The sequence below is a fragment of the Coloeus monedula genome, assembly GCF_965178545.1.
Source record: "Coloeus monedula genome assembly, chromosome: 22".
Taxonomy (NCBI): Eukaryota; Metazoa; Chordata; class Aves; order Passeriformes; family Corvidae; genus Coloeus; species Coloeus monedula.
In genome coordinates this window covers 3,444,900-3,462,147 of record NC_138802.1, presented here as the reverse complement: position 1 = coordinate 3,462,147, position 17,248 = coordinate 3,444,900, and the positions used below count along the sequence as shown (strand labels likewise).

Genomic DNA, 17,248 nt, shown 5'->3' with positions numbered 1-17,248 from the left:
GTGAGATTCTCCTGCCAGAAGAGCACTCCTCCTTTTTCCTTCCCCTTGCCAAGGGCAGGATTTCACAGTGCCTTGGGAAGGGGGTCGCAGCTCTGGAGCAGCTCAGCCCACGTGGGGCTGTGCTGCGGGGCACAACCCAGGTCTCGTGAGTCCCCAGGTCCTCGAGATTTGTCAGGAAGCAAATCCCAGAAGGAAAAGTCACTTCAGCGCATTTCACTGCGAGCAAACGAGCATGAGAAGCCAGGTTTGGTTTGGGGGAAAACCCAGCTGCAACCTGCACTGTAATTTGCAACGAAGTGAAGAAACCCGCTGAGCGGAACCCGAGAGGGAGGAAGCATCCAGGAATGGTAAATCCGCTCTCCCCCTGCGAGGACTCCCCCGTGCTCCGATAGCTTTGTCCTTTGCGAGGAGAGGCACCGGCAAGTTGGGAGCAGGAGGCAGCAGGAGCCTGGGAGGAGGAGGAACCGGCCAGCCGTGCTGGAGGAGGCGGTGGGATTCCCGGGACCACCGCTGGAAGCACCTGGAGGGAGAGGAGCGGCTGCGATGGAGTTTCCTGCAGTGGCACTGTCACTCATCCTGGCGCTGCGAATGTCTCCGCTGGCTGCTGGGAGCAAACTGCAGCCCCACATGTGAGTAGGAAGAAAGAGTTCCGGAGGGGTTTTGTCGGGCATGCAATGGCAAAGCAGGAGCCAAATGCAGTGTTTTCAAACCAGGGGTGAAGCGAGGAGCAGAGAGTGAAGGGGCAGGGGGGAGGAAGCTGTTGTGGGTTTCTTTATTTGCTACCAGATGCGCAAAAAGGGGAATAGAAAATTTAAAACCTGGATAGTCTTTGCCTGTAGGGGGGAACTCCTCGGTTTAGCTGAAGTGCTACTGTTGTGTGAGTGCGAGAGATGATGCTTGTGTGAATACTTTGCCCTTTCTTCCCAGACCTGCTGCTTTTATTTCTCTTCACAAATCTTTCTTACTCCACGTTCCTCCCTGCCCGCTGCTGTTACTGCAGCAGCACGTAGGCTGCTCTTTTTAATTACATTTTACAGTTACCGTTTGGTGTTAATCATTTGGCTGCTCTGGAAAACTTCCTTGCAAATTTGGCCTCCTGCCAGAAGATGGTCTCTCGGAGCCAGGGGATCACTGTAATTCCCTTTGTCTGTGGAGCCAGTGTGGTGTGGGGTGCAGACTCCAAGCCGCCCTCCTCAAGGAGTTTAATTCTTCAAAAAAGGGGTGTCCTTTAGCAGATAAAGGTTTTGGAAGAAGCAGCTTTTTCTCCCCACGTCAGGGTTTTGTGCTCCTGCCCTGACAGTTACTTTCAGGACTTCTTGGATGAGGCACTGGAGCAGAGCCCTGTGCCAGCACACTGGGGTTGGAATCGAGCAGCCCGGAGCAGTCAGATGCCAGCTGCAACCTCTAAGCTTCACCACGTCCAAATCAGTAATTTTCACTTCTTTTATAGAAAGTATCTCTGTGAAAACTCTGGGTCCCTTTGGAAGAGTTGGAAGCAACACAAGCAGCCCCAAATACCAAGTGTCTCACAGAGTCAGGGACAAATGTCTCCCTCTTCATCCTTAGTTAAACCTCCTGGCTTGTGCTTGGAGAAGGAGTTAGGATTAGAGAAGAAACAAAGTGCATTTCTTTGATTTATTGGAATTACCCTTGCAGCTCTTAGCTCTGAATGAGCAAGAAACCACCCCTGTGCCTGGTCCACCTGGCACTGTTTCTTTTCCCTGCAGTGATTGAACTCATTGAGGAGGTGGGTGCTGGGGGCTGCCCAAGCCCTTCCTGCCCTGTCAGCAGGAAATTTAGGCAGTGGGAGCACTGCAGCCCTCGCAGCTGTGACCCTCTGGATGCCCTGCCTCCCTCACATCCCTGCATTTCTCTGTCCCAGGCCGAACGTCTGCGCGGAGCAGGAGCTGGGGGTCGTGGGGCTGCGGCAGCCGTGTGTGCAGGCCCTGACCCGCGCGGTCAGGGTGTGGAAGCAGGACTGCGGGAGCCGCCGCTGGTGCACGGGCTACGAGCGCAGGTAGGTGCACTTCCCTCCACCCTGGGCTGCTCCCTGTGGGAGGAAAAGTGATTGCCACTCCTCAGCAGCAGCAGGGAAGGGAGGTCGGTGCTCACCGGCAGCGGCTGCACAGCTCTTGAGGGATGGGGACAGCCACCTGTGCGCCCATCCTGCTGCCCTGGCTGTGTTCTGGGATGGCAAACAGCCTCGGGAATGCCTTGGTGCCCTCCAAGGGGTCTCAGTGATGAGCCAATGTGGCTGGGGCTCACCTGGATGTTCCACAACTCTCAAGGGAAAGAGGAGGAAACGCCTTGGAAGAAGCCCGTGGTACCTGGCACTTACCAGGCTAGTGGAAGGTGTCCTTGCCCATGGCAGGAGGTTGAAACTAGATGATCTTTGAGGTCCCTTCCAACACAAACTGTTCTGTGATTCTATGAGCAGGGGACAGAGCAGTTCCTTTACACTTTGATATGAACAGTCCCATGAGCAGAGATGTGGCCCTGACCTCACAAACCACCAGTAAGGGGTCGAGCGACTTCACTGCTTCTTGGCTCAAAGCAGGAGACCACGAGAGCTTGGTAAACCCTTTGGACATTTTGCTGGAGGGGCTTCTGGTTCAGCCTGGCACTTCTGTGATGCTCAGAGTTATTAAGCTAAGAAGGAATTTCTGAAGAGAAGGTCTATCCATTGTTTTTATTCTGAAGGGGCTTTGTCCTCGTGGCTGTTTCCCGTCTTCAGACAATGTATGGCATCTGTTTCCTATGACCCAGGCACGTTAATGGAATGGCTTATTCACATCACGTGCACTATTCCTGTACTTTTAGATGTCTCCTCCTCAAAGCCCCTCAGTGCCTCTTGTCTCACAGAGCTGATGGCAGGAGCTGGGGCCAAGTGAGGGTTATTGGCTAAAACAACAGCAGATGTGGCCGTGGTGCAGGGGATGGGGTGGTGCAGGACCACCTGTGAGGGCAGGGACTGCTGGGGTGGTGCTCAGCAGGATTTGCTGCAGGGTCACCACCTTCCTTTCACTCCATGAGCTGGACCATGCTCAGACCCACGTCAGAAGAGCAGAGTTAGGCTTGCACAGGTGAGCACGGAGTTGGAACATACCCTGAGTTCTTGTCCACCTATCATAGCATCCCTTGAGTTCCCAGCTGGCCAGAGCTGGGAGCTCAGGCAGGAGGCCCTGCGGAAGGAGGGCTCTGGACACGTGTTCCAGGACAAATAATGAACTTTTCTTACCTAGCCAGCAGTCAAACCACAACGTGCCCAAGCTGCTTCCGTCCTCCACCTGCTTTTCCGGCCTCATTAGGCAGTTACAAGCCTTTACAGAGTACAAATGATAGTTGTCTTTCAAAAAAACATCTTGGACTCAAGACAGCTTTTAAGTCCTGACTTTAGGAATTCCTCCTAACCTGTAATTGCCAGTAATTACCCTGGTGATGAGATCTGTGTCCTGGTAACAAAGGAGCAAACAGAGTCTGACTCTTGGTTGTGTTTTCAGGGAAGGCTTTGAAAGGATGGGTGCCCTGTCTGCTTCGACTTCAAAGGCTGGGAGCTCTTCAGCCCCAGCAGCCCCTTCAGCTCCTTAAAGGATGGGTTTGACATCACAAATCAAGGGATTGAAATGAAATAACTTTCTGTTCTGCTTCATTACAAGTATCAGAACAGCCCAGTGCTAAAACTGTTCCTGTTGCAAGCACAGAGGGGAAGCCACTGAGGGATTTCACCCCAGGAGTTGTGACATCCAGACAGGGAAAGCACTATCAGCAGAGCATTCCTTGGGAAAGGTTTTGTCCCAGATCCCCTCTCTCCAAACTTCTGGGAGTTCCCATTGCAGCAAGCTTTTCCAAGAGCTGGGAGCTGTCCTGCCAAGTTCCCTTGTGCCAGGCAGCTGAGGCAGTGGAGCGCGCGGTGTCGGCGCTCACAGGGATGCTGGAGCTGCTCCAGTTGGACCAGCTCTGGCAGCGTGGGGCTCAGGAAGTGTATTCACAGCTCCAGGATCTGGCCTGAAATTGGCCTCGGTGTCCTTGAGTTCCTGGAGGTGACTGGGAAAAGCAGCATCTGCTCAGTTGGAGCATCCTCGGGCTGCGTTGCTCCGTGTTCCTGGCAGAGGGATGGGTTTGCTCCCGGCTGTGCAGCTTCCCAGTGAGTAATGACAGCAGGTAGCTTTGCTCAGCCCTCCATAGCCAAGCTTGAAGGAATCACAGTGCTATCCCAGAGGGGCTGGAAGGGGATTTTCCAGCAGCAGGACACAGCAGGATTTCCTGGGTTCCATTAGTTCTGGCTCATTCCCTGTTTTCTGCGCCAGGGATTCCTTAAAACAAAGGAAAAGAGAAACACTGAAGATAAAGTATCTCCTGTGTGGCTCTTTCCCATCTGCAGCACCCAGATACCCAGAGGCACCGAGGCTGTCACAATATTTGCCTGTCCTTGAGAGCTGCCTGGACCAGCTGAAGGGTCTGGAGTGTCCGACAGAGCCACCCAGGAGGGTGGGACTGAGGCTGCTCAGGGCACTGCTGGGGCACAGGGAGCTCTGAGCTGTCCTACATCACTATTTCTACCTTTTCCTCCCCATTCCTGAGCCTCCTTGTCATGTTCACACCACCCTGCATCCATCATCTCCCCTTCTCCTTCCCGCTGGGCTGGGCTGGAGAGAGCTCCTGGTACCAAGAGGATCCTGGTGGGCTGGAACCTGGTGCCTGTGAATTGCTTTCTCAGCTGCTTCTGGAGCACAACAGTTTCCTTCATAATTTGTTAACAGCTCATACAAAACTAAAAAAAAAAAATTGGTATCTGCTTTTATTTTCCTCTGCTGTGCTTCCACATTGGCATGCAGGAGTCGCTGAAGGTTTCCTTCCCGGGAATTAACAGTTCCCTGTTATTTGGGGTTTTTTCTGTAGGAACATTCAGACAAAATCAAACAACTCGACTAAGTTAGGATAAATATTTTCAGTGGACATGCACAACACATCTGCTGTGCCAAATATTTGTTGTTGTTTGCCTGATTCGCTTTGGTGGAGCAGTTTCATGTTCTGCCAACGGAGCTTTTTAAAAATCGGCTTCAGAAGTATTATCTGTGTTTCAATTCTCACAAACACACAACACCAAATTTCCGGGGAAAAAAATGTGTCGCTTTTATTTATTTACGCTTCAGATCAGTCCCTGCTTTACTCCCCCAGCTCCCACCCTGGAGGGAGCTATTGGGAGTAGTTAAAGGGACCCTCAGTGTTCCCTGCCAAGCTGTGGAGCCTTGCTGTGTCCAACACAGCTCTTGGAGTAGCTTGGTGTTGCCATCAGGATTGTGTCAATTTTTTAGCTCGCCAGCCCCTTAGAGACACCTGCTCCTGCTCACTAAAGCAGGAACACCTGTTGTTAAAATTTACATTTCCTTTGTGAGCAAGTAGTGCAAGAGAGGAGCTCAGAGCTGAGAAACAATCTAGAAAAGGAGAAAAAATAATCTGGGGTGCTATGAAAACCTGGGTGTTGTCTCTTATGTTCCTAATTAGAGCGAATTAGGAGTGTTTTCTTAGCATCAGTGATCACTGCCAGCCCACGTGGAAAACAATGGCAGCACGTTTGCAAACCCAGTTCCTCGCTTTGTTTGCACCTGCAGTTACAAATTCTGCTCTTCCCGGTTTCCTTGTCCTGCAGGAGCTTACCTTGGCGGGGTTTTTGTGTTTCAGGGTTGTGTATTACACGGGCTACAGGCAGGTGTACCAGCTGAGGTCCCAGACCACGTACAGGTGCTGCCCAGGGTGGTCTCAGCTCGCAGGGGATGCCGGCTGCCTGCACCGTGAGTGTTGCTCTCCTCGGCTCAACTTCTTTGCTTTTGGCTCATTTCAAGTCCTGTGCCTGCAGAAAATGCTCTAAAAATGTCTTTAAATGTCTTTAAAAATGTGCTGAAAAATAACTGTCATGGGGTTTTTTTAGTTTCTTTTTTTTTTCTGGTGGTATTATTATTATTATTATTATTATTATTATTATTATTATTATTATTATTATTTCCTTCTGGCTTCTTGGGAAGTGCTGCCTGTTGCTTTCCATTTTTTGAGAATTCCCACATTGCTGCATGAAAGGGTTTCAGGGTTCCAGCTGTTCATCCACTTGCCAAATGCTACTAAATGTTTCAAATCAAGCCCAATTTAGTGTTTCCAATGGCGCCACTGGCAGAAGCTCTGGAAGCTCCTTTGAGAAGGTGTGTCAGGGGCTGGGGGCTGAGTTTGAACTGCCCTGTGAGAGGTTTGGGATCCTGCATCCCTCCCCTTGCCTGCTCCCTCCTGTATCCAGAGGGTGAGCTGGGCTCAGGGTGCTGATTTTGCAGTGTCAGCCTGGAGGAGGGGACACACAGCCCCAGAGGAAGGGGTAGCACTGGTCAGGTCTGGGGTGGAGACCCAGAACTTGAGGCTTTGGGGTTCTGTGGCTGGATTCCTGCTCTCTCCCAGTGCAATTCCCTGCCAGACAGGCAGGGAAGCGTGGCCTCCTCAGCTGTGGGGGAAGCTGTGAGACGTATTCAGGTTTGCACATGATGGGGATGTGCAAATATCAGCCTGTAAGATGATTTTATGCTGTTGTTGCAGAAGACAGATGCAGCTTTATCCCTGTGGGCCCCACATTCCCCATTTCCCTCCAGATTCTCTGCCTGACACAGGAGGCAGCTGCTGTGTCACTCCCTGCTCCTTCCCCTAAACCCTGCGGCCACGTCCAGCTGGGGAAACATTTAACTGGAAACTGCTTCTGAGGTGTTGAGAGCAAAGAAAAACCTCTTGAATCGAGCCAAACTTATGTGTAGAACCAAATGTCACCTCGTGCAGAGCCCTGCATGCTCCCAGTGCTGCAGGGTCAATGCCCTGCCTCGGTGCCTGATTCTTTTCTGATTTGAGCCTTGGAGGTGCTCTCCACCTCCCCCACAGAAAAGCAGCTTGGATTTAAGCAGTAGGCAGGAGAACCAGCAGAGCATTTGGGATCTGAGCTGCCCTGCCATCAGCGGAATCAGAGCCAGCCATGGTCAACTCCATTGTGGATTGGGATTGGGATTGGGACTGACCTCCAAGACAGGAAGATGTCTCCCACAGCTGCTTGCCTTTTGTTCTGTGAAGAGGCCGTCTGTGCCTGCCCTGGGCTTTGTTGCTTGAAGCAAAGGGGTTTTTTTTAAAAAAAAAGGGATAAAAAGGTGTTTAAGAGAAACCCCCAACGGGATAAAAAGGTGTGTCAAACAACCAGTCTTTATTCTTCCTATTCCAAGCTGTGGCACAGGAGAGCAACCCACTGGGGAGAGGAAGCTCCACGGGTGCCTTGTAACCCCCTGTCAGTGAGCAGATAATAACCTCAGCTGAACTCAGAAAAGCACCTTCTGTGATGATTTTTCCTGCCAAGGAAATGAGTAATTCCACACAGGAAGGAAGCAGAGAAAAGGAAATAGAGCTGCTCAGGCCATGCTCTGAACTCATCCTTCTCACTGCTGGGGCTGGGAATGGTCCTCACACGCTGCTCACTGCAGGGCTGGGCTGGAGTGAAGAAGAGAGGGACAGCCAGTCCCAAAAGCAGAGTGACAGCAGCCCAAAAACTCCTGCAGGAATTGCTGCTGGGCTGCTGGGGAGGTTGAGGTGGATCATGACCTGAAGCTGGTGAGCTCTGTCCGTGTTCAGCCCTTCAAACCCAGTTGGATACCCAGTTGTACCCCAAGTGCAACAGGCACAACAGGGAGCTCATCTCTGCTGGCTCTCAGCACAGGCAGGGGCACTTCCAGGGGCAGAAAATAAAATCACGTTGCTCTGTGGATCATCTGAGCCCCTGGGGGCAGCAGGAGAGCAGCCACCAGGTTAGGGCTGAGGTGGAGCAGTGGGAATTGTGCTCCCTGTTTCCAGACCCCCACAGGCAGCAGCTGGAGGAGCATCCCACGGGCAAATGGGACAGCTCTGCCTGGCCCCTGCAGGTGCCCCAAGCCAGGGTGTCTGTCCCCATCTCTGGGCTGTCCTGGGGAGCGTGTCTGGGCTCTGTGGAACCAAACCCTCATCCCGAGGAGCTCCGGGGTGTTGATTTGCAGGGGTGTGATGGCTTTTCCTGCTGGTGGCTTTGGCCTTGACACCAGTGTGTCCTTCTGGAGCAGAGGAGGGGTAGGAAGGTCTGGCAGGGAGCTGTCAGTAACCATCAGTGGGGTGCTGGGGCAGGGGCACACAGCCAGGGCGTTGTTTATGGATGTTGGAGCTTTCTCTGGTTGGTGTGTAGCAGTCTGGGGTCAGGCTGTGCTTGCTGCTGTGGCTCTGCTGAATGCCCCAGAGCTGTGCCAGAACATGTCAGCGGGATTTGTGGCCCTTCCTATCTGCCTCCAGAGATCATTGATCGTGTTCCAGGAGCACTGGGGAGGGGAAGGGCATGGCTGCTGACAGTTTAATTAGGGCTGTAGTGCAGTAGAAACTCTCCAGTGAGGATGTCTTGCTCTCTCTTGGGGACTGGCATCTCCTCACTGCAGGGCTCTGTTTGCTCTTTGCTGGTCATCACTTCTCCTTAAAAATAAAAATACCTAGTCTACGTGAGGGGAAATTTTCAGCATTGCAGGCTCGTGTGTAACCAGCCACAGCCTGCTGCCACCTTCTTGTTTGAACATGACAATACTGTCTAACCCTGATGGTGATCCTAAACACCGTTATGAGATGGGAGGTCCCAGCACCCTCTCCCAGCTCAGGAGAGTTCTTTGGGCTCTCAGAGCTGGCCTGGTGCCTGGAAGAGGAATTTACCTTGTTGCAGCTACTGCACTGGATGTACTACTCACTGTTAGCTGTTGGAGGCTGTTTGTAAGAGAACTGGGGTGTCCTCCCCTTCCTCACGTGCAGCTTTGTGTCTCTGAGCTCCTACAGGTGGGGAAATGGACACTGCAGAGCTCTGGGGACAGTACTGGGAGGGTGTCGCTCTGCTGAGAGCAAATAGCTCGGAAGGAGATGGAAAATTTCACAGATACAGAGATCTCACCGATCTCAAAGAATGTTTTTGTTCCTCTCCTCGTGTGCCCTCTGAAATGGTGACGGCTGGCCTTGCTCCTGCCACCCCTGGGGCTGTCAGGGGTGAAGGCACAGAGCCCTGTCCCTGGCAGGATTCTATCTTTTGTCCCTTCTGCTGACACCAGAGGGTGAGGATTTGTTGCCTTCCATAGCCCTCTGTCCTGGACCCTTCATCTCTTTGGGAAGGAGAAAGGTCAGACGTCAAGGCACCCTTTGCATTTTTAGGATGGCATCAGCTTCTTTGCCTGCCTGATCACTGATAATTTAACTCTCAGACTGAGCTGCCTGGTATCAAGTGGCCTCTGAGATTCTACTTAAATTCCACCTGGGTTCAATAACACAGGTAAAGCCCTCGGTGATTAGGGTGAGGGGCATGTCAGGTAATCTCTGTGATCTCCACTTTCAGCTGGAGATGTTGAAAAGCTGAGTCCCACTGAGTCTGGAACTCTTGATGTGCGTGGAGGAGCTGCGGCTCAGCCACCCACAGCCTGTCTGTGCTCTTGGACCAGCTGCTGGCACCTTCAGAAGGGACATGGTGAGGCAGAAAGGCACCAAGGAGAGCTGTGAAGAGGCTGAAGAGGAGACCTTTACTAGATTTAGTGCAGGTGACACTGTCACTGTTGCAATGTGGCCTGGAGAAGCTCAGCCTGAGCTGTTGGTCTGAAGCTGGTCTAAGCTGTCTTTAACTCAAGTTTTTATCCAGGTGAGATCCTGCTGTCTTCTGATTTTCAGCTCAGGTGGAGGTAAAGCCTGGCCCTAGGTAAGAAGGAGATTAATGCTCCTTTGAGGAAGCATCGGGGTCTGAGACATGATGAAAACCCATGGGAGCATCCCCAGTGCTGAGCAGAAAGCAGCTGAATTGTAATTGCCTCATTAAAAGAAAAACTTCTGTTAGTCACAAACGGCCTGTGAAAGGCTCCAGGGGGAGTTACCCCACACCGAACTGGGTTTCTTTCTGCCAACTCTGCCGAGTTTCCACCTGGTGAGAAGGGAAGGAACGCAGAGGGGGACCTGCTGTGCTTGCTCTGTTGGCACAGCCCTGGAGCCTGGCATAGCCATGGAGCCTGGCATAGCCCTGGAACCCAGCATGGTCCTGGGGCCTGGCATAGCCATGGAGCCTGACACAGCCCTGGAACCCAGCATGGTCCTGGGGCCTGGCACAGTCCTGGAGCCTGGCATAGCCATGGAGCCTGACACAGCCCTGGAACCCAGCATGGTCCTGGGGCCTGGCATAGCCATGGAGCCTGGCATAGCCATGGAGCCTGACACAGCCCTGGAACCCAGCATGGTCCTGGGGCCTGGCACAGTCCTGGAGCCTGGCATAGCCATGGAGCCTGACACAGCCCTGGAACCCAGCATGGTCCTGGGGCCTGGCACAGTCCTGGAGCCTGGCATAGCCATGGAGCCTGACACAGCCCTGGAACCCAGCATGGTCCTGGGGCCTGGCACAGCCCTGGAGCCTGGCACGGCCATAGAGCATGTCACAACCCCAGAGCTGGCACAGCCCTGGAGGCCAGCAGAACCCTGGAGCCTGGCACAGCCCGGGAGCCTGGCATGGCCCTGGAAACCTGGCACACCCCTGGAGCTCAGCATAGACCTGGAGCCTGGCACAACCCTGCAGCCTATAACAACCCTGGAGCCTGGCACAGCCCCAGAGGCTGGCACAGTCCTGGAGCCTGGCATAACCTTGGAGCCCAGCACAGCCCCAGAGCCCGACCACGTGCACCATCGTGGGGCAGGCAGCTCAGGTTTGTGGCACAGGTTGGAAGGCTCGGCAGGAAATGCGCCCGGCTGACAGTTTAACTTCCCTGAGAGGCGGCTTTGCTTTGTCCATCGCCTCCTGGCTGCTGGAGGCTCATTGTTTAGTCAGCTGAAAGGCTGTGACTGAACTCCTGAACCTCTTGCCTGCTGGCTAAAGGTCCATCATGGGCTCCCCTGGGAGCCCATCTCTGCCCAGGCAGGGGGTGGCTGGGCTGTACCTCAGGGAGCCCAAACGTTTCTTTTCTTCATTGCTCGTTGTCTTAAATCAGTCTCATGTCTCCGACTTCCCGAGGATCCTGCCTCGCTGAACCCTCACAAAAGACACTGCCTGAGCACAAGGTGGTGATGCTTCCCATAATTTATTCTTTCTCTCCCGTTTCCCCGAACAGTGTCATTACCCTTTTCCCAAATTTCATCGCATTAAACTCTGTCGCTCTGAATTAGGAGCTCGTTGGCAGGAGGCCTGGAGGGCACGGAGGGGGAGCCCCGCAGCCCCCACCCTCCCCTGGGCTGGGAAGTAGGTTATTATGATTTCCACTCGGTATGTGCCAGCCTGCAGCACAGAGCAGGGAATTGTCCAGCTCATTCAGGAAATCTGGGGCACTGCCAAGAATAACACCCCTGTCTTCTAACCCCTGATTTGTGTCGCTGAAATTGCTTCTAATATTTTCCATTGTTGTGCTTTGGGTCTCGCTGAGCTGCTTGGAGAGCCGAGTGCTGCCGGCGAGTTGGGCATCCTGGAGCCAGGCTTGGCTCTTCTGGGACCCTCATGAAAATGGGGTTTCTAGGTGTTTAAGGTGAAAGATTCAGGAAAAACCAAGCCACTTTGTAATTTGGCCGGGCAGCCCATTCTGTCTTACAGTGCTGAGGCCTGCAGGAAAGGACTAAAAGAAAAGACAGCCCCTCTTGCATGACCAGAGCTGGGAAAACCTGGAGGCTGCAGCCCTGGAACACCTTGGCACACACCTGGAGATGGGAAGTTGTTCCTGCCTCGCTGTGCAGGGAAGTATTTGCAATGCACAGACATCAGGGCTCAGCTGAGCAGGGTGCTTGGCAAAGAGCTTCCCAAGTTCCAGTGCTCTGCCAGCACGGGATTGACGTGGGATCACTGCAGTCCCCAGGGATACGTGGCCATGGAAAGCGACTAAAGCGTTAGATGAGAAGATAACTGGCTTTGTGAAGCAGCATTTCATCACGGGCTCATTAGTTCAGGGAGACGAGTGTTAGGGCTTCAATGCTACCTTTGTGTTATAAACAATCCTCTCTTCTGCAGGGAGGGGGTTTGAAAAATCATCAGGTCCTTAAAAGAGACAACGCTGAGGCTCGAGGATTTCGGCTCCGGTGCATGGAAGGTGCAAAGTTGGTGGAGTTTGGCCTAACCCAGGATGTCCCTGTGTGGTAAAAGAATTGATAGAAGAAAGGTCCTTTAAGCAGGTACATAGCTCTGTCTGGCAAGAGGGTGTGTTTTGGTGGCAAATGTGAATATTTGGAGAACGGCACATTCACCTAAACCTCCCTAATCACAAAACCTCCCCAGTCAGCACCAGCTTTGGCAGAAGGTGTTGCGTGAGCCAGGAGCAGGATTTAGCACAGAGGAGAAATCAGGAAGTCAATTGTGTTCCTGTAAGAAAAAACAGAGCCAATATTTGATGTCTGGGGGATTCAATAGTGGGAACTCAGTAGCGTGGTTATTAGATTTCCATCTACTGTAGGTTAGAACTGATTTTTCAGGCGTGACAAGTTGACACCCACCAGCTTTGGGTTCCTTTTGGAAAGGTAATCCCTGCCCTTTCCCAGCTTGGATTTCGTGTGGCTGCCTCAGACTTTTGAGTTGTCTTTGACAATTGATAACTTTGCAGATTTATCTCCTGGTGTGCACAAGCTGTCCTGCCCCAAAAGTGCAACCCTTGCCTTGCACTGTTTCCATCTGTGATCCCTTTTTCTCTGAGTGCACAATTAGTGTTTTGGAGCCAGCGTGGGGTGTTTTGTGCCAAGAATTTTGGAGCCATTTTGGAAGCCTGCGCGGGGTGCCAGTTATAATGACACAAAATGAAATGTGTTAATCACAGACCTGCTTTTTCTGTCACTAATTAGTTACAGCTTTAGCTGGAATGGGAAGAGAAGCCAGGGGGGCTCCCAACTTGCAAATAGGAGGGAGAAGCTGCAGCCAGCACAGTCCATGTGCGATGGGGACCCTCAGTTCAGCGAGTGCTGCTGTAATTGTTGCCAGGTGGTCCCAGATTGTACGAGGGGTTGTAATTTAATCACAGCTTTGTATGTTTAGTTGGTAACTGACCTGAAGGCCCTGTGACACCATTGGTGGCTGCAGTGTGTTCCTTCCTGGGATGCATCAGCTGGAATAGATTGGTCCCCACGGCTTCTCTTAGCCCAGGGCTCTCCACAGTCCAGCCTGGGCTCAGCAGAGGGTTGGGGTGGGAGAGTGGAAGCTGTTGGACCAGGTGCCACCACTGGGTATCTTGCTCTGTGTCATCAGTTGATGCTCTTTGCTCCAGGTTTGCCAGGTTTTTGTGAGATGTATTCCCACTGCTCTTGGAGTTTGTAGCAGTTTGTTCAACGAAAAGTGGAAGGAAAAGAGGAGGTGAGAGAAAAAGAATGAGGAGGAGAGGAGCTGGCTGTCACCGCAGCTCTGTCCAGATCAGTGAACAGAGAGAAAATTTCATTGTCCAAATCTTTAAACAGATTCAGAGAGGAAGATGGATGCTTGTTCTGCGTCCTTACCCCCCGACAAAGCACCGCACACGTGACAGTGCCCCTGCTCACAGCGTTTCTGCTTTTGAGATCAGCGTTTCCCAGGGGCAAATATAAACCATGAACTGCATTTCATGAGTTATGAGAAGTACACACTTCCCTGGAAAAACCATAACCTTGTTTGTGGGTTTATGGGGACAATTTGGAAAGGTGGATTTCAGAAGCCTAATTGAGCATTCTGTGTCTCTGTGTCCATTTTACACTCGGCTGGGTGAGAACAGAGAAACGTGGCTGCTGAGGCTTACTTACAGTTTAGCTCCATTTCATCCTCTGGGCCGCCCGAAGGTGACGCACGTTGGGGTAGCCAGCTCCCGGCAAAGCCCGGTGCAGAGGTGGGAGCAGCTCCCAGCGGATTGTTCCAGAAAGATCCCTCCAATTTCAACACAAGTAACTTGTATTTGTTGCCTCGAGATCTTGCATGAGTCGTTTTCTGACTGTTTTACCTACTTGTTGGCTGGAAAAGCATCATCTCACCACAGCCCTGATGTCTCCTGTGAGTTCCCAAGGAAAGCCCTTAGACATCCCCCGAGGTAATTTCCTTCCTGTCCTAAATGTTGAGACTTTGTGCATTGAGCACCGCACGGTCAAGCAGAAAAAAAATCAACTTTCCCAAACGATTTGATGGTGGTTTTTTATCACTACTCAAGTGTTCTCTGGGGCTGTGGGCATGTCACCAGTGGTGGGGTGTTTGCCCTTCCGATGGTGAGTGTGGGAATCATCCTCTTCTTCCCCCTTGCCTGTGGTTACGGCATTTGTCTCAACGGTGGGAGTTGCCGAGAGGGATCCTCACAGCTCTGTCACTGCTCCTCTGGCTTCCAGGGCCCTCACTGCCAGCATGGTAAGCAGCCCTGCCAAATTCCTCCTATAACTCCAAGCTGGAAGAGGAGAGGCTTTGGAGTTAGGGATGCCCTGATTTATTTATGTTTTATCGTCGCTGTTGTTTTATCTGCAAAGCTCCAACAATCTCCTCTCGGCTTTCGTGGTGTTTGGGGAACTTGGATGTTTGGAAAGGAAACACTTATCGTGACTTGCTGTGAAGCACAGCTCCATGCTGTACAATAGCCTTTATTCCTGGCTGCCATCCACAGCGGGATTTGCTGGAATCAGAGAAGGAAGCTGATTAAATTTGGGTCAAACAAAGGAACCCTGGGGTCATGGCCTGTGGGGTGAGCTGGGCCCGGGGCAGCGTGGCAACAAGTGCCACCTTGGAAAGGAACGTCCTCGTATCTTTGGCCAGGCTGCATTTTGGGGCTGCTAAGCTTTATTTAATTAACCTTTGTGTGATATTCAAACTCCCTCTTGAAGGTTATTGAGTTTCCTATGTTTGGTGGCTCACAGATGTTCTGGTTTGGGGACGTGGTAGTCCACAGCAAAAAACCCCCAAAAGCTGGGATGTTCCCTGGGCTGAGAACAAGTTCCTTGGGCTGCAGGGACACATGGTTGTCTCTCTCCTCCCTCTCACTGCTGGGTCTGCAAGGTCCAGGGCAGTGCTGACTGCTCACATCATCTTCAGATGATGCTGATTTATAGCAGCAAATTAAAGAGTGAGACTTCTTTTCTTTACCATCCATGAGTTCCTTGAGTCTGTTCCTTCTGAGACCCACGGTTCTGTCGTCTTTTGGAACCAGAGATGTGTGGAGGTGGGGGCGCTGACCTGGAAGGGCTGGAGAGGAGCATTTTATCAAAACCTGGGACTCCCCTAACCCTGAGTAATCAGAACCAAGGGCAGAAAGGTGAGGTGTGAATCAATCGGTGCAGGCAGCACACACGACCTCTCTTGTCCAAGCTGGTGGAGTCAGTGTTGGGTGTTCCCCTGTGCAGAACCCGAGAGGTGAAAAGCATTTTCACATTTGGAAATGTTTAGCAATTCCCACAGTTATAATTGGCTGCAGCTTTGAAAATAAACCACACATTTTGGAGACCCCCCCAATATTTTATTAAAAGGGAAATGATTGGCTTGATTTGGAGGAGAGGAAAATACTGGAGTGGCACTGACATTACCTGCCTTGCACAAGGGACCTGAAGCTGGGGCTTTGGGTCCAACACGCCTGCCAGGTTTTAAATAAATGTCTGAGATCCTGAATATCTGTTGTCAGGTCCCACTGTCCACATTTTGGCAGAGGGGAGGAAATGGGCTGTGAAAAAGGGATTGCTGAGGATACACAAGGCCACAAATTATGGCTACCTGAAGTTAAAGGAAGAAACCAGTCCAAACTCTGGTATTTCAGAGTGAACTAATTACAAGAAACAGGGAAGAATGTGAAGTGGAGGGGATAAATCATTCCTTGTGCTGCTTGTCCTCAGTTTGTAAAGCATTAATTGTCCTATTGCCACCTGGCAGAGCAAAGCCCAGCTGAACCAGGAGCATTCCTCTGCATTTGCAACCTCAAATTCTTTTCATTCTCAGGTGAATTACATTTCACACCCAGGGCAGAGATGATTCCCCATCATCCCATTCCCTGCCATCCCCTTCTGCCAGACAACATTTTGCTGTTTCCCAAGCCCATCATTTGTAAAGGTCTGAGCATTTTCATTACCTGCAGGTGAAGGACAGATACAGACCCAGGGGACTGGGGACAGTGGTCATTTTGCAAGCACCTTCAGGAAACTTTTCTGACTTTCCAGTTTCATTTTAACTTTTGTTTCCATCCTGCTTTTAAAGAGACGTTGCCCCTGAAAAATTCCACAAGACCAGTGAAACAGCTGTATTAGCCCTAGCTTGCAAAAAATTTTTTCTTTTGTCTGTTGCTTGATGCCTTTTGTTATTTGTAGCATTTTTCAAAACCCGCAGTCCTTGCCACAGAGAATGTGCTGATGGAGGATACAGGAAGGCCCCAGTCACAAGATCATCCTTCCCTTCATTTCTTACTGACTCCTGTCAATGGTTCTTTTTGGCAAATACTTTTTCTGGACAAATTTCTTGTGGAAACCTAATTGTTTGGATTCTCATCTTCTCTTTCACTGTTAGAAGTGCTCTGGGGGGTTGGCTTTGCTCATCAGTCAACATTTGTGCTGGATTTTCCTAATAGGATGAGAGGCTGCTTTGGGGAAGGACGCCTCGTCAGTGACTCATTCTTTCCTCATCTGTCACCTGTCAGAGGAACCATCCTGGTGTTTGAGGTGATGGTACCTCCTTGAGAAAGGATGGAGCTGTGGAGCACTGGGCTGGAGTGGCTCTGGAAGTGGGCAGGATGAGGCTGTTTGGTGAAAAGGACATGAAAATAACCAGTGTGAGCGAAGCTGTGATATTCCATGTGTCACTTGTCTTCAAGAAATCCGGGTCTGATCCGAATGGAACCATTTTTTCTTGCTTGGAAAGAAATACAGATGTGTTTGCTTTAGAGGCAGGACGCTCCCTGTCCTGGCCAGACTCCTATCAGAGCTTTCAGCACGGGATATTTTTGCTGGCCAGCCCCAAGCAGCAGCAGACGGGTGTTTACCCTGGCGGGGCAGCCAGTGGCTCCCCAGTGCTCGCCTTCCAGGGTGAGGTGCTGTCCTTCCTGCTCTCCTGAGTGCCGACAGCGAGGACATTCGGTCGCTCTCTGGGTTAGATCCCCTCGTGGTGAAGGCAGAGCCCTCGGTGGGGCTGTGTGAGCTCTTGCAGGAAGCTCTGCAGAGCATCGCGTGGGCCCGTCTGGGTTTCAACGCCTTTTCTGTTGCCTCTTGGTGGTTTTTGATCCTGTCACACGCTGTCAGTGTAGAAATTGTTTTTTTTTCCTGCCAT

The 17,248-nt window shown here is 51.7% G+C and overlaps 1 protein-coding gene across 1 annotated transcript in view; it reads left to right on the top strand.

The window, feature by feature from the left end:
• Positions 1 to 543: 543 nt before the first annotated feature.
• Positions 544 to 17,248, top strand: part of MEGF6 (multiple EGF like domains 6) — a gene marked incomplete at both ends in the record, with an annotated part of 74,522 nt that continues 57,817 nt past the window's right edge. The window contains 3 exons of the mRNA XM_082295577.1: positions 544 to 629; positions 1,883 to 2,017; positions 5,683 to 5,792. Of these exons, the coding sequence (XP_082151703.1) occupies positions 544 to 629; positions 1,883 to 2,017; positions 5,683 to 5,792 (331 nt within the window). The remainder of the gene's footprint in view (positions 630 to 1,882; positions 2,018 to 5,682; positions 5,793 to 17,248) is intronic.